The sequence below is a fragment of the Bos indicus genome, chromosome 9, assembly GCF_029378745.1.
Source record: "Bos indicus isolate NIAB-ARS_2022 breed Sahiwal x Tharparkar chromosome 9, NIAB-ARS_B.indTharparkar_mat_pri_1.0, whole genome shotgun sequence".
Taxonomy (NCBI): domain Eukaryota; kingdom Metazoa; phylum Chordata; class Mammalia; order Artiodactyla; family Bovidae; genus Bos; species Bos indicus.
The window spans coordinates 70016078-70043951 of NC_091768.1; the positions used below are offsets into that span (position 1 = coordinate 70016078).

General features: G+C 36.4%; 1 protein-coding gene across 1 annotated transcript in view; it reads left to right on the top strand.

The window, feature by feature from the left end:
• ENPP1 (ectonucleotide pyrophosphatase/phosphodiesterase 1) overlaps positions 1 to 27874 on the top strand; it is a 73231-nt gene that overhangs the window by 39553 nt on the left and 5804 nt on the right. Inside the window, exons 6-24 of the mRNA XM_070796166.1 lie at positions 125 to 222; positions 2086 to 2165; positions 3022 to 3141; positions 5552 to 5661; positions 8178 to 8243; positions 8547 to 8619; positions 10759 to 10867; positions 12064 to 12195; positions 13663 to 13694; positions 14468 to 14595; positions 15564 to 15633; positions 16568 to 16655; positions 18809 to 18978; positions 19809 to 19860; positions 21141 to 21292; positions 23105 to 23234; positions 24280 to 24360; positions 25263 to 25395; positions 27516 to 27678. Of these exons, the coding sequence (XP_070652267.1) occupies positions 125 to 222; positions 2086 to 2165; positions 3022 to 3141; positions 5552 to 5661; positions 8178 to 8243; positions 8547 to 8619; positions 10759 to 10867; positions 12064 to 12195; positions 13663 to 13694; positions 14468 to 14595; positions 15564 to 15633; positions 16568 to 16655; positions 18809 to 18978; positions 19809 to 19860; positions 21141 to 21292; positions 23105 to 23234; positions 24280 to 24360; positions 25263 to 25395; positions 27516 to 27678 (1987 nt within the window). The remainder of the gene's footprint in view (positions 1 to 124; positions 223 to 2085; positions 2166 to 3021; positions 3142 to 5551; positions 5662 to 8177; positions 8244 to 8546; positions 8620 to 10758; positions 10868 to 12063; positions 12196 to 13662; positions 13695 to 14467; positions 14596 to 15563; positions 15634 to 16567; positions 16656 to 18808; positions 18979 to 19808; positions 19861 to 21140; positions 21293 to 23104; positions 23235 to 24279; positions 24361 to 25262; positions 25396 to 27515; positions 27679 to 27874) is intronic.

Consider the following 27874-nt stretch of genomic DNA (forward strand, 5'->3'; position numbering starts at 1 on the left):
AAAGATGCTTGTTGAGCTTGTTAGTTTACCTTAGATTACATCCCTATCTCAGTGGAAAATGTTCACTGGATCTGTGTCTTCTTTCTTCTTTACACATTTTTTTTCTTTCTTTCTCATTACCCAGGTTTGAAACACCTCCTACCCTCTTATTTTCTTTGGATGGTTTCAGGGCAGAATATTTGCACACTTGGGGTGGACTTCTTCCTGTTATTAGCAAGCTGAGTGAGTAACTTCAGAGTATACTATTGGAGTGTCACAGTGTCAGTAGACTGAGGAGGCAGTCTCTTTTTTGAAAAATACAGCAGAATCTGTTTTACCAAACTTGTCTGTTGTAAAAGAGTTAAACCCTAGTGATAAGGACCTAGTCTTTAATATTATAATTGTTCTAAAACTGCCTTTTAAACAACTCTAAGATAATAATGATTATCTTAGGATTTTTATCCCTTGGTTACAGATGTTAAGGATAAGGCATACTTTTTTTTTTCTTAGACTTTTGGATTCATTTTGTGGACAAACTATTTATATATTTATTTATCTAATATGACTACATCTTAAAGTAGAATTTCAAAGACTGAAGGTATTTCTTATATGAATCTAGTAGTGCAGACATAGAATATTTACTTGTTATTTATCCTTTAGTATCATGAGGCATCCTTCCAATTTCTTTATCTCAATTAAAGCCTTAATTAAATGATTATTATATAAGTTAGTAATGCAGTAGTAGAATAGTCTTCTCTTAGTACGAATGCAAAAGTTTTAAATCACATTAACCACCAGTAATATGGTTATCACTCGTATCGTTGTTATTGAAAAAATAAAAAATTAAATATGGGTATAAAAGCTGAAGAACATTGCTTGTTATCAGTGATCAGTATTTAAATAGCCACAGTGTAATACTGGACTGAAATGGAGATAAGTAAATTCACTATTTTAGTGTTCTTCTGGAGTTCTGGGACATTATTTACTGGACTTGAATATTTGAATGTCAAAATCACTCTCCATAATCACATAGGTACATTTATTGTACTTCTTTTGTAAGAAACTGATATTTGGAGAACTTCTAAAAATTTCAATTTTTAATTTCTACTGGGAAGAAAGTTTTTATAAATAATCATTTGACATAAAAGTCTTTAGGAAAGAGCTTACATGGACAAGAAAGACTCTGTTTTATCAGCTAGGCTCATGGGCTTTGAAGCTTGCATCTGGCCCTTTGTTATCATCAGGAGGAAAGTTGGTTTCCATAGCATCAAATACAATATCCTGAGTTCAGAATTAAGGAGCCTTAGGTACCTATATGTGAAGTTGAAAGGAACTCAATGCATAGTTAACTTAAGTCCTTGCTTTGGGTAATTAGGAAGTGTAGCCTGTAATTCTGAACTGTTTGGAATGCAGTGAGATAGAGAGACATGTACCAGCCTGAGGAACACTTTCAGGTATGAGGTATTGAAATGCTAGAATCATTAGTTATATGTTCCTTCCGCCGTAGAGGCAGACGAAGGATGTGACACTAGGGCTAAATCAGGAACAGTTTGACTCTGTCCTTCTTGTATTAATACTTGAAGCCAGAAGATACCTTTAATCATTAAAGCAGTGTTGAATTTGTCTAGAGTTAACTGGTTTGGACTTTGGGGTGGGACACTGTCCTCCTAGCTACTGCTTCATTCTTGTTTTCATTTTGCTGAGTTAGCTACTGTGGATGTTTGTAGTTTTGTTTTGGCTGTTTGTTTTTTTAAAAACTACATCTTGTATTTAGATATGTTACCACCAAGTAATAGCAAAGATCTAGCAAGCATCATTATGGTCCATCTGGACCATAATATTATTAGTATTGTTATTAGTATGTATGGGGTAAATATTCCATTGGATTAATTATTTTAATTTTTTTTAACTAAGAAGAAAAACTAGCTCTCAGCATTGAGTTTGAATCTACAATGTTGCTTTGTAATTCACCCTGAATTTTTATATGGTTGTAAATCCCTTCTGGATTCATGTTTTAGTACTACTCAGAAGTCTGTGGTACCAACGCTAAATGAAGGAAACAGATTGTCAGTTGTATTTAATAACAATCTTTTTTTCCCCTTGTAGAAACCTGTGGGACATATACTAAAAACATGAGACCAGTATATCCAACAAAAACTTTCCCCAATCACTACAGCATTGTCACAGTAAGCTCTGCATTTCAATTTTTATATGTTCACAAAAGTGAGATGTAAATATAACATTTTTCAAGAGAATAATCAGATTTCAGATCAGAAAAAAATAACTTCTTTTTCATTGTGTAGTTAAGCAGGAAAACTGAGGTTCTGGTTCTTATTCTTCTACTAATACGTTGTGACCTTGGAAAGTCACCTTACCTTCTGGGTCTCCATTTCCCATACGTGAAAAGAGGTGATTGAAGACTCCAAGAAATGATTTCTTAATTCCCTTTAAGATTCTTAGGTTCTGTTCTTTCTGATTAGTTTTTAGCTTACTTTATTTGAGCCCCAGATTGCACTCACAGGTCCTCAGCCGTCTTTCCAATCATTTCAATGTTTGAGTCTAAGCAAACCACTTTACCTGACTCTAGACGTGATTACAGCTCTCTTTTTCCTTCACTTTCAGATTTGATTTGGATCCAGAAAAAAAAAAATGTAGAATTCCTTAGGCCTCAAGGCCACAGAATTAATACTTTGACTTATATTGGTACAAGCTATTCTTGAACCCAATCAAAAAGGATTCTGTTATGCAGAAATTTTTCACTGAGCAATCCAAAAGGACATCTCAGTACTTTTTTCAAAATTAAGAGGCTGCTACCATTCCTAATGTATTTTCTCCTATTACATAAATTAAAACACAAGTACTACATAAAACCTTAAGCAGTTGGTTGTATTTTGATCATATGCAGTGTTTTGTTCTTCTCTTCTTAAGCTAGGTTAAGTTCCTTGTAGCTTCAGTTGTGTATTTCTCTCTGATGATTTTGTTCTGTAACCTTAACATTAAAAACTCACAACTTGCATAAAACTTGTATTTTATATATTTTAGGGACTTTATCCGGAATCCCATGGCATCATTGACAATAATATATATGATCCCCAAATGAACGCTAACTTTGCACTTAAAAACAAAGAGAAATTTAACCCAGAGTGGTACAAAGGAGAACCAGTGAGTTGTTTATTTAATTTAGCTATTAAAATTATTTTTTATTATTCTCATCTGTTTCTATCAGAGTAAAATGACAGATCCCCTGGAGTTTTTAAGAACCTATTTACTCTACTGTGTTTGTGTAATCCTTATGCAAATAAAGGTAAATGCAGATAACTCTAAATATAGTTTATATCTTTGTATATTTTATTCCAGAATAGGGTTCAGGTTATTCTGAGCCAGTTTTATTTTCTGCTTAATGATACCTTTTTGTCCTAGTAGCAAAGAGCAGTAATCTGGGGGTAATATTTTGATCTACACAAAGCTAATTGTTTCTTCAGGAGTAAACTATGACTGTCTGCATTTGCTGACTTAGAAGATTCTCCCTGATTGTGATTTAGATGTGTTCTCCTTTTTAATTTTTAAAAATAGCCACAACAATTCTAAAAGGTCTATTTGAATAGTCTTGATATCTCGAAAAGGTCAGTTTTCATTCCAATCGCAAAGAAAGGCAATGCCAAAGAATGCTCAAACTACCGCACAATTGCACTCATCTCATACGCTAGTAAAGTAATGCTCAAAATTCTCCAAGCCAGGCTTCAGCAATATGTGAACCGTGAGCTTCCTGATGTTCAAGCTGGTTTTAGAAAAGGCAGAGGAACCAGAGATCAAATTGCCAACATCCGCTGGATCATGGAAAAAGCAAGAGAGTTCCAGAAGAACATCTATTTCTGCTTTATTGACTATGCCAAAGCCTTGGACTGTGTGGATCACAATAAACTGTGGAAAATTCTGAAAGAGATGGGAATACCAGAACACCTGATCTGCCTCTTGAGAAATTTGTATGCAGGTCAGGAAGCAACAGTTAGAACTGGACATGGAACAACAGACTGGTTCCAAATAGAAAAAGGAGTTCGTCAAGGCTGTATATTGTCACCCTGTTTATTTAACTTATATGCAGAGTACATCATGAGAAACGCTGGGCTGAAAGAAACACACGCTGGAATCAAGATTGCCTGGAGAAATATCAATAACCTCAGATATGCAGATGACACCACCCTTATGGCAGAAGGTGAAGAGGAATTCAAAAGCCTCTTGATGAAGGTGAAAGTGGAGAGTGAAAAAGTTGGCCTAAAGCTCAACATTCAGAAAACGAAGATCATGGCATCTGGTCCCATCACTTCATGGGAAATAGATGGGGAAACAGTGGAAACAGTGTCAGACTTTATTTTTCTGGGCTCCAAAATCAGTGCAGATGGTGACTGCAGCCATGAAATTAAAAGACGCTTACTCCTTGGAAGGAAAGTTATGACCAACCTAGATAGCATATTCAAAAGCAGAGACATTACTTTGCCAACAAAGGTCCGTCTAGTCAAGGCTATGGTTTTTCCTGTGGTCATGTGTGAATGTGAGAGTTGGACTATGAAGAAGGCTGAGCGCCGAAGAATTGATGCTTTTGAACTGTGGTGTTGGAGAAGACTCTTGAGAGTCCCTTGGACTGCAAGGAGATCCAACCAGTCCATTCTAAAGGAGATCAGCCCTGGGATTTCTTTGGAAGGTATGATGCTAAAGCTGAAACTCCAGTACTTTGGCCACCTCATGCGAAGAATTGACTCATTGGAAAAGACTCTGATGCTGGGAGGGATTGGGGGCAGGAGGAGAAGGGGATGACAGAGGATGAGATGGCTGGATGGCATCACTGACTTGATAGACGTGAGTCTGAGTGAACTCCGGGAGCTGGTGATGGACAGGGAGGCCTGGCATGCTGCGATTCATGGGGTCACAAAGAGTCAGACATGACTGAGCAACTGATCTGATCTGATCTGATATCTCTTTTAGGAGGAAAAGAGAATGATGTTAATTTGCAAGTTATAATTTCAGATTTTTAGCTCTGACATTTAAAATCATGAATTTTGGGCAAAGTAATCTTTCTGTGCCTCAGTTTTCTGTACTGTATATAATTCTGTTAACTACCTCATAGAATTATTGTGATGATTATTAATAATCTAAGTTGCTTATACGAGTACCATTTAGAACTGTAACTGGCAATAATAAGTGCTCAGTAAATATTAAGTTACATAAGCAAAATATGTCAATAAGTTAAAGATATGTATATTTGTGAATTTTTCTTTTCTTGTGATTTTTTTTTCTTTTAACAGAAGCTTATTAAGTAGAAGCAAGTCTGTAAAAGTTGCAGGAGTTACCAATTGTTTATATTCTTTAAGTTAATTTAATTTCTGATTATTTAATTTCTTTTTGCTGCTGTTCAAAGTCACATTTCATGGTTGTTTTGTAGTCTTAACTGCTGGAGCTTATTGACATCAAAACTTTCTAGCATTTGAGACGAAAGCATTGGCAGTTGTGTGAACACAGTTTCCTAAGAAATCAGTGCTTACATAGTTTCCTAATTTTCCTTCTCTGTCTTCTCCAGATTTGGCTGACAGCTAAATATCAAGGCCTGAAGACAGGCACATTTTTTTGGCCAGGATCAGATGTGAAAATCAATGGAATTTTCCCGGACATCTATAAAATCTATAATGGGTATGTATAACTGTACTTTTTCTAGGACCTATAACACAGAACAGTTTATTTTCTTATCACAGCCTGAGTTCTAGCATTTGAATGATATGTTATCTGAAAAATGACACCTATCAAAATAAGAACTCTATTTCAAAGAGTTTTAAATGGATGGTAGATAGTAAAACTAGATGAGGTGTTTTTTTTTTTTTTTTTTTCTGGAGTTTTTCTAGAAAGCACTGGTGGTAACATGTTGGAGTTTGTGTTCAGATCTTTGGATAGGAATAAGAATTGAAGTCCTGGTGAAAGTAGGGGTCCTGAATATTTTCACTCCAGGAAGAAAGAACTAGGAGAAGGAGCTGAAAGTATTAAAGGGACATAGGTAGGAGTGACCCTTTGGTGTCCAAAAATACTATTTGAAAGAAGATATTAATGGCACCTCTAGATTTGCATTTTCAAATTACTTTTTTAAACATTCCATCTATAGTGGAACTGATTAGAGTAATCTCCCTGTGATATTCAAAATCCGTGTGGTATTGTGGGGAAAAACAAAACAAAACACACGACTTTTTTCCTGGAAGACTCCCTTCGGATTATTTTAGTGAGACTAGCAAAATAATTTGGCTTATACTTGGGGAATTTATGTCATAAAACCAATACGATAGTGTATTTGAGGGACGAAAGGGAAAGTTCATAAATTCCAAACAAGAAATGCGTATTTTCTTTTGTAACCTTAGGCTACTGTTGATTCTCTGTGGTTCATGTGAGCACCTTGTTATTTGCCATTAATTTCATTCCATAGGTGGTAATTGAGATTCTCTGCACCAGGCACTGTCTTAGACCTGGAGAATTGTGCAGACTAGTGGTACATGTTCTGTGGCCTCTCAAGTTCTGATAGAAACCTTCTCAAGGAACAACCTAGTGTACTTGGGGTTGGGCAAGCACTTTGATGGAGACCTATAAACAAAATTCTGTGCCCAGAGGAAGATGTCATTAATTCTACCCAAAAACTGTTGCCTGGAGAACTGTCTGCCCAACAAGTGTCCATTTCCCAATTTTACTGAGAGTCATCAGTGAGTGAGTTCATCTTCATGAAAAGAAAGTGAAGTCACTCAGTCGTGTCCGACTCTTTGTGACCCCATGGACTGTGGCCTACCAGGCTCCTCTGTCCATGGGATTTTCCAGGCAAGAGTACTGGAGTGGGGTGCCATTTCCTTCTCCAGGGGATCTTCCCAACCCAGGGATCGAGCCCGGGTCTACCACATTGTACACAGACGCTTTACCATCTGAGCCACCAGAGAGGTCCCCTTTAAAGAGTATATTGATTGACACTTGGGTTATTCATGACATGGCAGTTCCTATTCTGAGGTACAGGAATAAAATCCTCAGGTAGAAAATGGGAAGCAAATTTTTAGACCCAACTACAACTTTCATTTTTGTTTTTTACAAACTTTCTGTTTGTTTAACCTATACTCTGAGAATATCATGAGTAATGCCGGGCTAGTTAAGTTACAAGCTGGAATCAAGATACGCGGGAAAAACAACAACATCAGATATGCAGATGATACCACTCCAGTGGCAGAAAGTGAACAGGAACTAAAGAGCCTCTTGATGAGGGTGAAGGATAAAAGTGAAAGAGCCAGTTTAAAGCTAAATATTAAAAAAAAAAAAAAAAAGACTTAAGATCATGGCATCTAGCCCCATTACCTCATGGCAAATAGAAGAGGGAGTGGAAATAGTGACATATTTCCTCTTCTTGGGCTCTAAAAATCACTGCAGATGGTGACTGCAGCCATGAAATCAGAAGATGATTGCTTCTTGGCAGGAAAGCTGTGACAAACCTGGACAGTGTGTTGAAAAGCAGAGACATCACTGCCGAAAGAAGGTCCAATATAGTTAAGACTGTGGTCTTCCCAGTGGTCATGAGACCGTAAAGAAGGCAGAATGCCAAAGAATTGATGCCTTCAAACTGTGGTGCTGGAAAAGACTCCTGAAAGTCCCTTAACAGCAAGGAGATCAAACCAGTAAATCTTAAGGGAAATCAATCCTGAATACTCATTGGAAGGATTGATGCTGAAGCTGAAGCTCCAGTATTTTGGTCATCTGATGCAAACAGCTGACTCATTGATGTCCTTGATGCTGGGAAAGATTGAGGGCAGAAGGAGAAGAGGACATCAGAGGATGAGGTGGCTGGATGGCATCACCGATGCAGTGGACATGAACTTGGGCAAACTTTGGGGGGTGGTGAGGGGCAGGGAGGCTTGGTGTGCTGTAGTCTGTGGTGTTGCAGAGTCAGACATGACTGGGTAACTGAATAATAATGAACAACAACAACTTTCATATGTGTAAAAACTTAATATTTGTTCCTAGGTCGGGAAAACAATTTTAAGTTTTCAGATGAAACTCTTACATTACTTCAAACATATTTGATGTCTTGAATTGTTTTAATCTCTCTGAATGCAGTTTTCAGTAAGACACACATTGATATTTTAAACCCTAACACTCGTCACATATTTGTTTCATTTTATCTTTCATTTTAGTTCAGTACCATTTGAAGAAAGAATTTTAGCCATTCTTAAGTGGCTACAGCTTCCTAAAGATGAAAGGTATGTAGATGATTAATTTCTACCATAAAATACTCATTTGTTTTATAAAAATGTCTGAATATTTTAAATAGAAGATAGAAAAATTTGCTATTGGCTATGATGTTTTACATCCAAATGAACTTTTTAGTGACTATTATAGCCGCGTTTCGAAGAATTCTAAACATGTAAATTATTTCTCAGCACTTTTAGAAATGTTACCCCAGTGCTGTATAACTTTATTCACTATCATTTGTTGAATTATTCTTTCTATTCTGTTTTACAATGTGTTCGTAAAATATTACATTTTGATACTGTTTGATTTAGACCACACTTTTACACTCTGTATTTAGAAGAACCAGATTCTTCGGGTCACTCTTATGGACCAGTCAGCAGTGAAGTAAGTACATTTTTATCAGTGGTTTTTTCATTAAACCTGATAGCATCTAACTGAACCTTGCTTTGAAGCAGATTTCTTGATTATTCTATAAGAATCCATGATTTCTGGAAAGAGTATTAAGGACATTTCTATTAAACTACAATGATGCACTTTAATCAAAAGGAACTGGGAGCATTGTTTGATTTTACACTATCTATGGTGCTGAATTGAACAAATGATGAGTTAAATTCTGCATTTTTAATTTCAAATGAGACCTGTCACACTCCACCCTTTGTACTCTTTCCAGCAAAACCTATCTCCAGTGACTTCAATGTAGTTAACAATGCTGTGTGCCCTGGCTTTGATTTTGTCCATCAGCTCAGCAGAGATGCTCTTTCTTAGAGGTGGGAGATGCATGGCTGACAGTGCGGTCCTGCCATCACTAGACTGAGGGAAGTTTCCCGTACCTCTTATGTTAGTCTAAACAATTGGCCAGATGCTAATATAAGTTTTATTCTTTCACTATCAAGATCCATCTCTAGGTAAGTTTGGCTACAAGTAACTCTAAGGATCATTTTGTAAAGGATCAGATCATATAAATTTTAAGACCAGTATTACTTTTCTGTTCACTAAAGATTTCCCTCTTGAGAAACCTGTATGCAGGTCAGGAAGCAACAGTTAGAACTGGACATGGAACAACAGACTGGTTCCAAATAGGAAAAGGAGTACGTCAAGGCTGTATATTGTCACCCTGCTTATTTAACTTATATGCAGAGTACATCATGAGAAACACTGGGCTGGATGAAGCACAAGCTGGAATCAAAATTGCCAGGAGAAATATCAATAACCTCAGATATGCAGATGACACCACCCTTATGGCAGAAAGTGAAGAAGAACTAAAAAGCCTCTTGATGAAAGTGAAAGAGGAGAGTGAAAAAGTTGGCTTGAAGCTCAACATTCAGAAAACGAAGATCATGGCATCCGGTCCCATCACTTCATGGCAAATAGATGGGGAAAGAGTGGAAACAGTGACAGACTTTATTTTGGGTGCTCCAAAATCACTGCAGATGGTGATTGCAGCCATGAAAATAAAAGATGCTTACTCCTTGGAAGGAAAGTTATGACCAACCTAGATAGCATATTCAAAAGCAGAGACATTACTTTGTCAACAAAGGTCCATGTAGTGAAGGCTATGGTTTTTCCAGTAGTCATGTATTGATGTGAGAGTTGGACAATAAAGAAAGCTGAGTGCAGAAGAATTGATGCTTTTGAACTGTGTTGTTGGAGAAGACTCTTGAGAGTCCCTTGGACTGCAAGGAGATCCAACCAGTCCATCCTAAAGGAGATCAGTCCTGGGTGTTCATTGGAAGGACTGATGTTGAAGCTGAAACTCTAATATTTTGGTCACCTGATGCAAAGAGCTGACTCATTTGAAAAGACCCTGATGCTGGGAAAGATTGAGGTCAGGAGGAGAAGGGGATGACAGAGGCTGAGATGGTTGGATGGCATCACTGACTCAATGGACATAAGTTTGGACGAACTGTGGGAGTTGATGATGGACAGGGAGGCCTGGCATCCTGCGGTTCATGGGGTCACAGGGAGTTGGACACGACTGAGCGACTGAACTGAACTGAATTGAAAGATTTCCCAACATAACTGCTTTTCTGATTTATCTTCATTCAGGGTTCAGTCCATTACTTTTCAAATCATATTCATTAATTTATAAACTTGGTTAAACGCTAGTATTATTGGCTCATCAAAACTTACTTTATCTTAATTCTTAAAAATTCCAGTCCATGTTACTTGGATATCTTTCAGTCAATGTGAGATCATGTTGAAAGAGCGTGTTTCGTAATAGAGTAAAATATACAGACTATAAGTAAAGATTAGACTGGTTTGCTATAGGCAAAGCTGCACAAGAATTTCCCTCAGGTGATTTTGCTGGGAGAGAGGAGGAGAGAAATACCAAAGGCAGTTTGCCAAAACCATATGCCATTCTGTGTCCTTGTGACATTCGTATGCAAAATAATGCAGTTTGTTTGGAAATAATGGGTTTTATTCTTAGAAGTTCTAGTTTTAAAAAATTAAGTACACAGAACTCTAAGAAGCATTCCATGAATACTTTTAACTGCATGACATGAGATTGTTTCCCTTTCTTAGGTCATCAGAGCTTTGCAGAGGGTTGACAACATGGTTGGCATGCTGATGGATGGTCTGAAGGAGCTGAACTTGCATAGATGCTTGAACCTCATCCTTATTTCAGATCATGGTAACCTGGGTTTATATCCTTTATCTTTCAGGTTAAATGGAGCTTCCAAAAGTTTACTTGATTGATTAATGTTTTATTATTTCCTCTGACTTTTATAGCTAATTATTCCTTGTGGAGAATCTTTAGAAAACATTACATTAAATATAACATACAAATAAAACACAGAACTCACAGACACCTATGAGCTTATTAACCACAACGCACTTATCTCCTGATTTGGGGAAGACTTACATTAGAAACTTGGAGAGTTATTTTTTCAATATTAAATTTTGGTAAATCTACTCTAAACATTTTAGGCATACTTTGAACAGATTATTATGTGCTTCTTCTATTTTCTCTAGAATGATAAATCTGACTTTTAAAGGGAGTATGTGTTAATTTTGGCAGTATTTTGATCTAACTCTTATTTACTGTGACCTTTAAAACATGTTTGTATGCAGACTTGGGACTGTAAAAGCCATGTGTATACAGGAAAATCAGAAAAAGCTTCTTTTTGTTTGCTCTTGTTGTTATTATTGTTTGCTTCAGAAATAATTATTGAAAACTATTTCTAGAAACAGTCCTAAGAAGATGTATTCTAAAGAAGCCTCCAGTCTGAAAATGAGATGAGTGTTTTATACTCCTAGTTAATATACTAGTTGATTCTGAGAAAATAACTGTGCTTTCATACTCAGGCTAAAACTGTGATATTCTTCCTCATTCACATAAAAATATTGTAATACATAAATAAGAAACACTGAACTAATTTTAGATGGAGAGAAGGGAAAATATTTTTTTTAAGCGAAGTGGTAGATATATGTGAAACTCTGTGTCTTACCTGTTAGATGTTCAACTATCATAAGTGCTGCCTGCATGTGTGCTAAGTCACTTCAGTCATGTTCTACTCTTTGTGACCCCATGGACTGGTAGCCCACCAGGCTCCTCTGTCCATGGGTTTCTCCAAGCAGGAATACTAGAGCGAGTTGCCATGCCCTCCTCCAGGGAATCTTCCTGACCCAGGGATCGAACCCACATCTTTTAAGTATTCTGCACTGACAGGCAGGTTCTCTACCACTAGCACCACCTAGGAAGCCCATCATGAGTGCTGACCTCATGTTTATTGATTTTAATTCTGAAAGTGAAAGAAATTCTGTCCTACATGTTAAAGGTTTTTTATTAAGGTTGCGACATGTTTGGGGATTTTTTTTTTCTCCTAGGCATGGAACAAGGCAGTTGTAAGAAATATGTGTATCTGAATAAATACTTGGGAGATACTAAAGATTATAAAGTTGTATATGGACCCGCAGCTCGACTGAGACCCTCTGATGTTCCAGATAAATACTATTCATGTAAGTATATCTCTGTGCTAATTTTGAATATGATTATATTTACAACTAGTGTGTACATGCTCAGTTGTGTCTGACTCTTTGTAACCCCATAGACTGTAGCCTGCCAGGCTCCTCTGTCCATAGGATTCTTCAGGAAGGAATACTGGAGTGGGTTGCCATTTCCTACTGTAGGGGATCTTCTTCCCAGGGATTGAACCTGCATCTCTTGCATCTCCTGCATTAGCAGGTGAATTCTTTACCCCTGCAGTACCTGGGAAAGCTCTATATTTACAATACATTCCTCTGAATCATATCTTTAAATTAAAGGTGATCAATTAATTTCTTTTTCATGATTAAATATCCAGGACTGGCCTTCTGCACCCAAAGGGATTTTATGGGACTGGATATGAGGACATAAGTCTAACCACTTACCTGTTATTCATGACTAAGAATATTATTTGATGAGCTTGGTACAGTTTTATGTTATGTGTATTTTTCTTGGGCTTCCCTGGTGGCTCAGATGGTAAAGCATCTGCCTGCAATGCAGGGGACCTAGGTTCGATTCCTGGGTTGGGAGGATCTCCTGGAGAAGGGAATGGCAACCCATTCCAGTATTCTTGCCTGGAGAATTCCATGGACAGAGGAGCCTGGCGGGCTACAGTCTATGGCATCGCAAAGAGTCTCAGAGACACGACTGAGTGAGTAACACTTTCACTTTCATATTTTGCTTTTGTTGGATTCAAGATTACTTATAAGGAAAAAAACTCAAAATTTCAGCTACATTTATTCAACTTTAATTAATATCATTTCATTAAACTAACTTACAGGTGTTATAGGATAATATTCCATTATGAGGAGGAATGCTGGCTGAGATGATTAATTCTATAAGCAACTAATTTCTGTTCTCAGAAATGACTTTCTTAAACTATTTCAAAAAACAATGAGAATGTGTTTTGTGAGCAGAGAAGAAGAAATTTCACATTCTTTCTTGACCACATGTCATACCCAACCTGCCAGGAAATTTTAAATATTCATTCTTTTGAAAATCAAGCCTGGTTAAGAATTGATTGTTATACCCTTCTTTTCGATTACCATCCTTGGTAATTCTAAAATACTAAGAGCAGTTTTGTTTATCATTCTGTTATAATTACCTTTGAAATGGAAAGAGAAAAGAGATTTTTCTGACAGTCATCACTGTTGGATTAGGTTTGGGTATATGCAGGGCTATATGTTTCAGTAGATATGGTTGAGTATTTGTGAGGAGAAGTAGATTTCCCTCCAGGAAAATTGTTATACACATATATTGACATAGTAACCCAAAGCATAGACTCTAACTTGTACAATAACAAGTTTTAATTAGTACTTAAGAAAAACTATTAAAGTAGTATGTCATTGTTTTAAATGGATTTGTGTCTGATGTGCTATATTTTTGTATTATTTTTAATAGTAGCATACCATTCAACTATTCTTATCTTTACCTCTCTTCAGTTGATTATGAAGGCATTGCCAAAAATCTTTCTGTGAGTATCTTTTTTTTCCCTATTACTGTTTTGTTGCTAGTTTTGTATAAAATATATTTAGAAGAAAGTTTTAGTATTTGATTGGGAGATTATAGGATTTTAACCTAATCTATTTTCTTTTTTGGGGGGGCGGATATCTGGGCCAACATTTAAATGCCCTGTAGTTTTTAAAGGTCTTTAAGGACATATCTCAATAATGTAGGTTTTTAAAATTTTAAGAATTTATTTATTGACATTATTAAATTTATATGACAGTACAAGAAATAATTGAAAACAATAGGAAGGGAAAGCCTGTAGCCATACTACCACAAACACTTAGCATTATAATATATTTCCTACCAGTTTTTCTTAGGTTGATTTCTTAAACTTTTGTCCTAGTGCTGATTTACCTATATTCCATTTTTTTACTTGATGAAAATTCTTACAATTTTAAAGAAAGTTCTTAAAATTATTATAAGAGTATTTGAAAATAGATTATCAGTAGTAGCACAGATATAAACTAGTGACTCAATCTAAGGACTAAATTGAGGACTAGGACTCTTATGCAATAACTATGATTTCCTATAAAATAAGAAAAGTCAACAGTTGAGAATATGCAAATTATACATTATGTAAGTAGTGAAAACTCAGTTATTTTTGCATCTATGACTTATTGGGCATACTGATTAAACATTCGGGAGAAAAAAATTCATATGGACTTACGAAGCAATTTCAAGAGCAGTTTACACTTAGAAAATGTGGAAATGGTTTTTCTTTGTCTCTTACAATTTCAGTGCCAGGAACCAAACCAGCACTTCAAACCTTACCTGAAACATTTCTTACCCAAGCGTTTGCATTTTGCCAAAAATGACAGAATTGAGCGCTTGACGTTCTATTTGGATCCTCAGTGGCAACTTGCATTGTAAGTTCTGACAGTCTCCCAGGTAAACCTAGTCATTCAAGGTCCTTGAAAGGACCATTGGGTCCTTTCCAATGATGTTGTAATATGAAGACTTCAAGTATGATTCTCTTTGTCCCAGTTTCTCTCAGCCTTGGACTATTGACATTTGGTATCAGATAATTCTTTGTGGTGGGGAGCTGTCCTGTGTGTTTTGGGGTATTTGAAAACATCCCTGGCTTCTACTGACTAGATGAAAAAGTACTGTCTATAGTAGTGACAACAAAAAATATGTGCAGGCATTGCTGCAATTCCCTGGTGAGAGGGGGCCACCTCCAGCTAACAACCACTGCTCTGTCCCCTCACATCCATCTTGATTATTTCTTATGTTCCACTTGCCTTGTGTCTTTTCTACATGTTATGGTTATGCCTAATAATAGCTTCAAAGTCTAACAAATGATTGGCAAAAGCTCTTTATGTTATAATAATGAGCAATTACCATCTTCATTAGACAGAGCTGTTTTTTTCATTCTTGTTATACTAAATCCATCAATAAACCTCAGTTTATTGGTATGTTCAGCAAATTATTTGGATTGTGCATATTGTTAATGTCTCAAACTTGATCATTAACTCCTGGAAGCCAGAAAGCCAGAGATGATAAATACATACCTCTGTCCAGCAAAACCTAAACAGTAAACCAGAATTCAGTCAACAGAATTACAAGGTCTCTCCCTTATTAGAGAACTGTGCTTTCAGTGTTTAGAAAAAGAATATGAAAGAAGAGAAGGTCCTTATCCTCATGAGAGAACTAATATTTAGTGAACATCTACTACGTTCCAAGCATTTCTTTAGGCTAAATGGTATACTTTTTACAAATAAATTGTTAACTATCAAAAAATAGTTGCTCTTTATTAATGGAAATAATGTCATGGGTGTCGATTTTGCTTTATGAGTGGACTTTGCATTATTAATTCGTATTATGTGACAATTAGGAATCCTTCAGAAAGGAAATATTGTGGAGGTGGATTCCATGGCTCTGATAATACATTTTTGAATATGCAAGTGAGTAAAACTATTCTACTTTAAAAATTATAGTTTATATCTAAAGAAAAAACTGATATATAAAGTTTTAGACTTAAAGATGTAGACTGTCCTTATGAGTCTTTAAAGAGAATTAATGAGGCACATACTTTCATATAGCTGTTTTACTTTGAACATTAATAGAATTTTAAAAAGTTACATTTCCTGAATGTGTGACTTACACTTTGTGTGTGTGTGTGTGTGTGTCTGTGCATGCGCGCACACACACACTCAGTTGTGTCCAACTCTTTGTGACCCTGTGGACTGTAGCCCACTAGGCTCCTCTTTCCATGGGATTTTCTAGGCAAGAACTCTGGAATGGGCTGCCATTTCCTCCTCTAGGAGATCTTCCCAACCCAGGGATCAAACCTGTGTCTGCTACATTGGCAGGCAGATTCTTTCCCACTGAGCCACCAGGGAAGCCCACATTTCATACTATATTTCTAATAATTATTTTTTCATCTATTTGTACTTCATTGAGAATGTTGATTCACAGTAAACAAAAGGCAGTAATTAATAGGTGGAAAGATAACATACTTATGTTCTAAATAAAGATAATCCCTTCCATTTGCCTAGCACTGTAAAAATTTCAAAATACACTCATATCATTATCCCTACAGCATGGTGTATGGTGGGCAGAGTAAGATTTAGATCCCATTTCACAGTTTAAAAAAAATTTCATCATCATTTTGTTCTGATTGTCAGGTTCAGAATTGTAATAAAGTTAAGAAAGATATCTTAGATGTCTTTAGATTAAATGTGCAACAGGGATTAAAATAATATCCTAGAAGGGCCACTGGGCACAGTATTTTTCCACTTATCTTAATATAACCAGTTTGTGTATGTACAATGGGCAAAAAAATACCTTTTTAGTGACCAACTCTTTAGTGACCAGTTTCTTTTCTGGCCAACGTAGGCCCTCTTTATTGGCTATGGACCTGGATTCAAGCACAGCACTGAAGTTGACTCCTTTGAAAATATTGAAGTCTATAACTTAATGTGTGGTAAGTGTGAACAGGTAGCTCTTCTCCCTTCTGAACACAGACCTGGAATAGATTATCAAAAGTAGGTCACATATTGGGCACCTTTCAGGAAATGATGATAAGGCAAGATCCTCATATTTCCACCTTTCTTCTTCCTGACCCAGAGTCATTGAAAACATATGCAAAACATAGCTATCTGATGTTTCCACTAGGCTGCACAGTGGCAAAATATAACAGTCAGAGCAGATGGTCTATGAATTGTAAGTGCCTGATACTTTGCTAGGCCCTAGACTTCATGAGATGACAGTTGAACCAGATCAGGGTGGAAGCCAGAGAAAAGAGTTTGGAGGTTGTGAAAGGTAGAAAAAACAGGTGGATCCTCTAGTAGCAATAATAGTTGAATGGACGGCAATGTCAAGGTTGCAGAAATGGAGGAGAACGCATTGGCTATATTCTTCGTTTACTCCATACCTTCTAAATTAGAGCTTTTATGGTTGAATATTGCATTTTAAATATTGCTTCCTTTTTCTGATAACAGTACTAGAATTTATAAAACCTTAAATGTGTCCTAAGTATTGACATAATTCTTTTAGTGGGAGACTGAATACTTAAATGAGTTAATATATCCTAAAGCGTCTAAACAGTGCCTGGCATATAATAAGTGCTTTACTGTGTAAGTGTTTGCTATTATTATTATTAACAGCATGAGTCTTAGACTTGGACTGAGCTGATTTTGAATCCAGGTCTACTATATTAGTAACTTGAGACCTTGAGCTAAGTAAGCATGCTGATTCCAGTTGTGCATATGTACCAAGTCGCTTCAGTCAAGTCCAACTCTTTGCGACACTGTGGACTGTAGCCCAACAGGCCCCTCTGTCCATGGGATTCTCCAGGCAAGAATACTGGAGTGGGTTGCCATTTTCCTCCTCCAGGGCATCTTCCTGACCCAGGGATTGAACCCACATCTCCTAATTCTCCTGCATTGGCAGGTAGCTTCTTTACCACTAGTGCCAACTGGGAAGCCCACCTTGGAGAAATTGAAATTCAGTTCTAGACCATTGCAATAAAGTGAATACTCTAATAAAGCAAGTACATGAATTTTTTTGATTTTCAGTGCATATAAAAGCTATTTTTACACTATACTGTAGTCCATTAAGTGTGCAGTAGCTTATGTTTAGAAAAATATACATACTTTAATTAAAAAGTACTTTATTGCTAAAACATGCTAAGCATCATCTCACAATGTGGGACTGTCATAGACCTTCAACTGTAAAAAAAATCTCTGGAGTGTAATAAAATGAAGTACAATGAAATGCTTGCTCCTTGGAAGAAAAGCTATGACAAATCTAAACAGCGTATTCAAGAGTAGAGACATCACTTTGCCAACAAAGTTCCATCAAGTCAAAGCTATGGTTTTTCCAGTAGTCATGTACAGATATGAGAGTTGGACCATAAAGAAGGTTGAGTGCTAAAGAGTTGTGGTGTTGGAGAAGACTCTTGAGAGTCCCTTGGGCAGCAAGCAGATCAAACTAGTCAATCATAAAGGAAATCAACCCTAAATACTCACTGGAAGGACTGATGCTAAAGCTCCAATATTTTGGCCACCTGATGCAAAGAGCCAACTCATTGGACAAGACCCTAATGCTGGGAAAGATTGAGGGCAAAAGGAGAAGGGATGACAGGATGAAATGGTTGGATGGCATCATCGACTCAATGGACATGAATTTGAGCAAACTCTGGGAGATAGTGAAGGATAGGGAAGCCTGGCGTACTGCAGTCCATGGGGTTGCGAAGAGTCAGACATGACTTAATGACTGAATAACGATGAAATGATGTCTCTCTGTATTCATCTACCAAATATTGACAACAAATATATTTAGCACGATTGGCATATAATAAGCATTGAATAGGGGATAACTATAGTTACTGTTTACATTAAAGTTTACAGATTTTTATAGAGAAGTACAGTGTGCATATCAATATTTCCATCAAGAATAGCCTGATCATAAATATTCTACAACCTGAGAAAGAGAGATTTTTAGTTTTATTTTAGGTAAAGAGTTAAGGACTCATATAGATTTGGATTTAAAAAATAAAATTCATAGTGCAAAACTACTATTTAGTTTTGAAATTTCTTAAGTAAATCTTTATTTACCATTCTTGGAATTATGCAGATTTACTGAATTTGACACCAGCTCCTAATAATGGGACTCATGGAAGCCTTAATCATCTTCTAAGCAATCCTGTTTACACTCCAAAGCATCCCAAAGAAGTCAGGCCCCTGGTCCAGTGCCCCTTCACAAGAGCCCCCAGGGAGAGCCTTGACTGCTCGTGTGATCCCTCAGTAAGTATTCTGAAAATATTTAGCCCAGTGGCTATGATTTTATAGCACCTTCTGCATAGCGTATGCTGCAGAAATACATGATGATTAAATTAAAATTTGTGAGTGGGAGCAAATGTACGTATTTTCAACTCTAGTGACATATGCCAACCTTTTTATTTTTTATTTTTCCCCCTCTTAGTTTTTACACTTGCTGTATTTTTAATCCCCTTGTATTGAGACTTGATTTGGCTGCAGGCTGCAAGAATTCTAGCTGAATTCTGAAATATACTGAATCCCAGAATCCGGGCTGCCCTCCTAGCAGTGAAGTCTTTTATGAACCAATCTCAGTATTTCCTCTCTAAAATACATCCAACCTGTTTTAAATTTAGGAGGAAAATATTTTGAGGGATGAAATGAATTTATTACACTTCATTTTTATTCCTATCTTAATATGTAATTGTTGTAAGGAGATGAAAATATATGACAAATTATAAACAAAATTGATCATGTCCATAAAAGCAGACATTTGAGTAGCTCATCTTATGCTCTATGTTTTGTTTTAGGCTTAATTTATGCTTGTAAAAGACCATAAGAGTAGAGATAAGAATTATAAACAGTAGTTATATTCTTATTTTTAAATGACTTGTGTTCTGCTGTGCTAATAATTTTGTCTTTTTGCAACTACTATCCCTATGTTTTTATCCTCTTCTTCAAAAAAATAATTTCACTTGTACAGAATGGTTATAATTTTATCTTTGTTCTATGGTGGAATACTTAAGCTATAAAAGTCATTTGTTACAAAATTAAGGCACATTTTTCAATCCTCAAAAATTGTATCATTAATTTTTTAGATTTTGCCAATTGTGGATTTTCAGACACAGTTGAATCTGACTATGGCAGAAGGTAAGCAGGATTTTTCTCAACAATGTGAAGCTCAAAATTAGTTTGGGGTCATTGTTTGAGAATAACCAATAGAATAAGGTAGTGGTGGAGGACCACCTGATGAACTGGGTGAACTTTTTAGCTTGACAATCCAAACTGTTAGTCATAAGGAAGGAAGGGGTGTTTACAGTGGAAGCAGTACGTAGTGTAGTTACTGGAAGCTGAATCACTCTTTATGGACTCAGTGGAGTATTTTGAGATTTTGAAGATATGTATAGGTTTATATTATAATAATAGATCCTCAGATTCCATTTAAAATACCTAAATTTCTGTTTCACTTAGTTCTTAATTATAAGGTAGTATAAACTGATTTATCTAAAGTCACTTCTTCATAACTCTTGAATGAAAATTAAGCATATGCAGACAACTGATGAAGTGTGGGTATTTAGTATCCCTTTGATGGTCCTTGACACAGTCTCAGATCCTTAAGTTACTTGGCTAACAGTTTTTTTCTTGCTGGAATAAAAAAGTGAATTCTGCATGCTCTTGACTTGGACTTCTCTCTATAAAATCTCTATAAATGCACAGATTATAGAAATTTTAGATGACCCCAAGGTGGCAAAGTGTCATGGTGAAAAATGACAACCTTTGGAACTGAGTAGATATGGGTTTGAATATGAGCTTAGAAAACGTATGTCCATGGAAAAAGTATTTGTTCCCTATAAGTTGCTCTTTTCTCATCTGTAAAATAAGTATATAACCTCAATTTATAGGGGTCCATATGAATTAAATTCAATGATATATACAGAGAATTCTATAAAGCATCTGATGCTTGAGAAAAGGGCAATAAATGGTATATGTGCTATTATTCCATTTGGGGTAGTCTCATAATTTCAGTTTAAAATTTTTGCTTTCTGAGTATACACATCATCCAGAAAACTTTCTTTTGATATTATGTCTTGGAAAATAGGTAATAAAGATAATATTAAAGAATTTTAGTAACATAAGTCCTAATTACTGAAATCCCTAGCAATCTCATGTAGTATCTTCTTGTGATATCTTAATATCACATTGATAGTTCAGGATCTACATAGGCACACACTGTTGTGAACCCCTTTTGTTCTTTTTAAATTACTTATGGTTCTGTTCTTTGTAAGTAGTTTTATTTTGCAGTTACAAACAATTTTTCAATAGGATTAAGTAGAGAAAGGAATCAGATGAGGGTGTATCATTATATCTTACCATACAAAGCACACTAAGTGTGTTTGAACGGTGGTTTCACTTCCCCCCTATGACCCAAGAGAAGACCATTAAGCGTGGCGCTCTACCCTATGGAAGACCCAGAGTTCTCCAGAACAGCACTGTCTGTCTGCTTTACCAGCACCAGTTTGTGAGTGGTTACAGCCGTGACATCCTGATGCCCCTTTGGACATCCTACACCATCGGCAGAAATGCAAGTATTTGTCATCTCTTTACCTCTGCGTGGCTATTTTATATTATTACTAAGCAAAACTTTGTCAGCATCATTTCTCACTGTCCATCTCGGCTCTGTAACCAGCTCCCAAATTAGATCACTGAGCTGAGAGTCAGAAAATTTAGGTCCCGGTTCTAGCTTGGCCACTGACTAGCTATGTGACTTTGACATTCAGAGCAAACCTTTGTGAAATGAAGGTATGCAGTGAAGGTTTCTTGCATGCTTTGGTTTTTTTTTCTTGGTTTTAATATTTGATGATGCTAATTTCTAATTTCATGAAATCACTTTCACAATCAATTACAGTTATTATTTCTAAATACACAGCTGTGTAAGTACAAGGATTTCCCTCAGCTGCCCAAATCTTGGGCCCTCAGGGATGGAGGAGGACATTGAAGCTCAGTAACCTCAGTACATATACCACCTACAGGGAGACCTCCCAGACCAAACCAGGGAGAGGCCTGGGGTCCTGTCCACCACCCAGACTAAAGGAGTTCAGCCTTGAAAGGAGTAGGGGAAGATATTCCAGAATAAGACCACCATTCTCCTTCACCCTCACCCCCTGGATGCTGTGGTAGCAAGATAAATGAGGAAAGAAATAGAGGTTGAGAAAGAGAATTGAGGCAGGAGATGAGATTTAGATCTTACCTGGAAATAAAGTTTTAAACTAGTTGTTCAGTCCCTAAGTCACGTCCGACTCTTTGTGACCCCATGGACTGCAGCACACCAGGCTTCCCTGTCCTTCACTATCTCTTGGAGTTCCTTCAAACTCAAGTCCATTGAGTAAGTGATGGCCATCAACCATCTCATCCTCTGTTGCCCTCTTCCCCTCCTGCCCTCATTCTTTCCCAGATTCAGGGTCTAAACTAGACTGACAAGATTTTCAGAAATTGAAAATGTCTGGTAAGATATAGGATGCTCTTAAGGGATAGAAAGTGGATTTGAGAGAGCTTAGTTGACTATAGCAGTTAGATTTTAAAAACAGAGTTATTGTTACTACTCACTAAGATTGTTCATATATATGTAATTTTTGTATCTGTATGTAGAGAGAATACACACACACATTCACATATGTACATAAAGTTTCTACCTTAATTTGATTTTTAATTTTTGAAGAACATCTTCAAACATTTCAAACACTTATTAATTGACTTTGTAATATTGAGTTTGCCAAAAACATGACTTGTGTTTTTCCATAACATCTTCAAAAAACCCAAACAAACTTTTTGGACAACTCAGTATACAGCAGTTTACCCAGTTTTTTGTAGGTCCCCATCCTACTTATTATAGTTTAATACCTTAATTATAATGTCCTAGGACTCTGTTTGAATTTTCAGTTTTCTTATATAATGAAAGCTGCAAAAATTGAGTCATCACTACTCATGAGGTTTTCATATTGAATTGCTGTTCCATGGCTTTCCCCCACCGCCCCCCACCATTTTTGGCTGTATTGTAATATGGAAAAGTCTGATCTCTAAAAATCAGCAATTCACTGCACAGAAGTTTGAAACTGAATAGACAAAAATATTATAAACAAAGGTAGCACAACATGGTAGGAAAAATTTGCACATATATGACAAGTGATTAATATCTTTAATATTATAAAGAGTTTCTACACGTTGGTTAGAAACAAGATGAATACACTAATAGAAAAGTGAAAAGTGGTGCAGGGCATGAACAGACAAGCAGACCCACATGATTTTATGACGTGGTTCACCTTTAATTATTTGTAAAGCTCTAGCGTTCTGTTCTATATGCCTCATCCCTGATTGTCCTTTTCATTTTGTTCTTCAGGACAGTTTCTCTACAGAAGACTTTTCCAACTGTCTTTACCAGGATCTCCGAATCCCTCTTAGTCCTGTCCATAAATGTTCATTTTATAAAAATAACGCTAAACTGAGCTATGGGTTCCTCTCCCCACCACGTAAGTCTCTTCCTCGCTGATGTTCCCTTTCCCTTATGTTCTTTCTTTCATTTCCTTTCCTTTCTTATGGGGACATGTACGTCTTGTTTATTTATTGATGAAAACTGTGAGTGGAAAATGGAACTATTAGGGAAATTTTTCAAGTATCTAAAACTTAAGTTTTGGAAACCTGTTTACTTTTGTTTGGAGAGTGATGGATTTAGGGTAACCACAGTAGATAGAACATTCTTCACTTTTCTGCATTTCTTTTAAACAGAATTTGAGAACTCAGGTCAAAAGGATGCATCAGGGTTCTTAGGAAGGAGATAGCATTTTGTTGTTTAAAAAGAAAACTCTGATTTGTCAAAGGATGAGGTAAAAGGAGAGCCTGAGTTTGCTTGCTCTTGCACTGATACAGAGCCCCTGGGGAATGGCTTTTTTTTTTTTTTTTTTCCTGAAATCTTATTCTATTTTTTCAAGTGGCAGATCTGTATGTTAATGAGAAGACATTTTGAGGCCAGCCTAAAAAGGAAAAAAGTCAGAAGACTCCAGTCAATATGCTCAATATCCAGTTCAGTCCCCAGAGCAAGCTTCTGAAGTCAGAACCTGGCTTTTGCGTTATAAAAATAGGTCCAAGCCAGAAGTCCATACAAAGAAGCCTTGTACAGCACATTTCAGAAAAGACATCCCTTGTGATGTTTTTTCTGGTTAGTAGGTGTTCTGAAGCCAGATGTTCTCATTTTTACTTTTCTCTGTGAAAGAGTTCAGGGAAAGATTGTTGACACAATGTACTTTAGTTGAAAATAAGGCAAATGAGGTAAAATTTGAATATGTTTAATTTAGGCCCTTCGTATTAAAGATTTTGTTTCTTCATCTTGAAGAAGAAAAGATCCAATTTTTTTTTAAGGGACCTGATCACATTGCATTACCCGCCTTGATCTAGTATCTGGGAAAGTGTTACGAGTTTAAGATGATAGCCCATTTTTTAAATACCCCCATGAGAAAGTATAATTCTTACTGTGATTTGTGAAGAATGAAATAGTTGTTCTTGTTATTTTCTTTGTAGAATTACATAAAGGTTCAAGTCAAGTATATTCTGAAGCATTACTTACAACTAATATAGTGCCCATGTACCAGAGTTTTCAAGGTAAAATTTTTAATCTTACAAACACTTTTGGTGGGAAAAGAATGTAATGTTACTCCTAACTTATCTAGCTAATGTAATCTACTAATAGATATTAAATTTCAGTCTGTTGCCTTATTTAACTATTTGGAAGTTCTTGATAATTGTTTTTAATTTAAAATGAATAGATTTTACATCATTATTAATTATTGTAACTATTGGCTTTTTTAAGAATAAATACACATTTATACTTTAAGTAATTTACAGAGCATACAAGGAAAATTTTATTGTAGTTTACCTCTAGAATGCTTTTGAATAGTTAAAAATTCTCTGCTGCTGCTGCTGCTAAGTCGCTTCAGTCGTGTCCGACTCTGTGCAATCCCATAGACAGCAGCCCACCAGGCTCCCCCGTCCCTGGGATTCTCCAGGCAAGAACACTGGAGTGGGTTGCCATTTCCTTCTTCAATGCATGAAAGGGAAAAGTGAAAGTGAAGTCGCTCAGTCATGTCCGACTCTTAGCCACCCCGTGAACTGCAGCCTACCAGGCTCCTCCATCCATGGGATTTTCCAGGCAAGAGTACTGGAGTGGGGTGCCATTGCTCTAGAATATTTCAAAAAAAATACAGATGTTAACAATAAATTTGAATAGCTTGCCTTGTTTGTGTTCTTATATTTTTTATGCTTAATGATAATATGTGATCTCAGCTTCATTGATAATACATATGTTTAGGGATGCCTGAAGTAGAATTGATTTCAGCATTTGCTCGTTAGTCTTTCAAAGAGCAAAAGCTGAACGATGGATTTTTGGCCAGACTTCACTTTATCCCTAATTATGACAAATGCTAATTTTGATTCATAATTTGGTTTGTAGTTGATTTATGTCATCTTGTTCTTTTGACACTGTGGCGTCTTCCTTCTTGTTTCAGTTATATGGCACTACTTGCATGGCACCTTACTGCAGAGATATGCTGAAGAAAGAAACGGTCTCAATGTTGTTAGCGGTCCTGTGTTTGATTCTGATTATGACGGACGTTATGATTCCTTGGAGACTCTGAAGCAGTAAGAACATACTTCATTTACTCTTAAATACAGCTCTCCAATGGGACTACCATCCAGTTGAGTCAGCAGAACCTCTTCTATCTAACTATTCGTATTTGTATAGCTGACATTTCTGATTATGCAGGAAGCCCCTTGAAATAGCTGATTAATTTTGATATTTTGATGTTCAGTAAAATATTTTTTTAGATGAAAGTAGTGTTTATCCCCCACTCAGCTTAGATGAATAATTCTGTAGCTCATATTAAATACTGACTCTGCCTTTTGTTAAGAAGATAACAACAGTGTTTAAAATCTCTTTCTGTGGCTATTGTGAAGATGCTGTTTTAACTAGCAAACTGCCAGTTTCGAGACAAAGAATGATACAGCGTGGCTGGAGGCATCCTGCTTCAAAGGAGCAGAAGACAGAAAGCCATAGTGCCACAGCGTTCCGTAGCTTGAATGTCACAGCTTTCAGTTTTATCCGACTCTGCTGCAAGGGGAATTTGTTGCAGGAGCGAAAGTGGGGTGGACGAGGATGGCCATGTCCCAGATCGCTTCTGAGTCCCTGAGATGGCCACCAAGTGTGGGTTGCTGGCTCCATACAGGAAAGACTTCAAGAGCGAGACATAGTAAAGAGAAAGAGGGTTTATTCCGGGAGAGACACACTCCATAGATGGAATGTGGGCCATCTCAGAAGGCAAGAGGCACCAGGGTATGGAGTGTCAGTTTTTATAGGGGTGGGTGATTTCACAGGCTAATGAGTGGGAGGGGTATTCCAGCTCTTTTGAGGAAGGGGAGGGTATTTCCAGAAATTGGGCATTGCCCACTCTCTGATCTTTATGGTCAGCCTTGGAACTGTCATGGTGCCTGTGGGGGTGTCATTTAGGATGCTGATGTGTTACTGTAAGTGTATATTGGCCCCCAAGGTCTAGTGGAATTTGAATCGTCTGCCACCTTGGACCTAGTTTGTTCTACCCAATTTATGTCCTGTCCTTGGGCTATATTATGTTTTTAAAGGTTGTTCCCTGCCCCCTTCCAGTCTCTGAATGATACAGTGACCTTCTTGAGAAACCATCAGTGGTGCTTTCATAAAGGAAAGAGGAAGAACATTTTAGAGATTGGTTGATCTTTATTAAAACAATTGCAAAATCTTTGGAAGCAATTTTGGTTCTTCAGTCTATGAGAAAAGTGGAGTGAAGCATCCACTGGGATTCAGCCCCTGTCTGAGAACTACTCCCTCAGGCTGACTTAGAGATTACTGTTTACACATATACACCTGTGACCACATCATTTGTGAAATTATATTTTTATTATATTCTTTAAGGCATAAGGATCCTATGGAAATGCCTCAGAGGTGGCAGCAGGAGAATGGGTAAAGAAGAGAACTTATACCTTTTCCATTCACAGCTTCAACTGGAACACATTTTAATATGCTTTATGTATCATGGTTCCACATAAGATTGTGGTTTTTTTTTTTTTTTTAATGATACCACCACTACCTTAAATTTTGAAAGATAACTAAAAAACCAAATGAATCTTCTTTTTTTTTCCCAAACAAATCTAGTCTTGAGGCCTAAGGAAATAGAATTAAGATGAGGTAAAAGTGTTACTTGGGACATCTTTGAGAATATGCTTTAATTAAAAAAAAAAAAAGTAAAAACAAAGTTATAGAATAGGAAAGAAGATCCAGTTAAAACAACAGCTTCTCTGAATGAGCCAGAATGAAAAAATCTCAAACCAGTTCTCTCTCTTTCACTTTCTGTTCATAACTGCCTGGAATTTAAAAGATTCTCAGTAATGCTTTAGAGTCCTGGTTGTACATATTCAAAATTGATGATTTTTTCCCTTAGTGTTTCAATTCCAATTTATTAAGGTGGAATTACAAAAAAAAAAAATACAAAGTTTTAATAAATTTCTGTAAAAAGTAACATTTGGATTGTGTTTCTATGTCTTCTAATTCTTCTTCTTCTCCATCTGGTAGAAAATGTGAGGTATTATGATGACTAACTTCTTACAATACGTTTAATTATTTGACTGAACTTTATTTGGAGATGTATTGTATTAAAAATATACTTGAGTGAAATAGTCATTAAAGGGAATAGTTATTTTTTTCTTAAAGTGAATATTACCATATTTTACAGAAACAACAAAATCATCCGTAATTTGGAAGTTCTGATTCCAACTCACTTCTTCCTTGTGCTAACAAGTTGTAAAAACACATCCCAGACTCCCTTACAGTGTGAAAATTTAGATGCCATGGCTTTCATTTTGCCTCACAGGACTGACAATAGTGAAAGCTGTGCGGTAAGTGGCCTTTGTTAATTTATCTTTAAGCATTGATATATAAATATGTTTGTGCATGTCTTACATCTGACATTACTGTGGGAAAAGAAGAGATAACTAGAAGATACATGTTTGAGATTATAGAATGGTTTTAAACTTGATCCTCTTAGTTTATTCAAAGAAGATTTTTCTTGTCTGTTAAAAGCACTAACAGTAA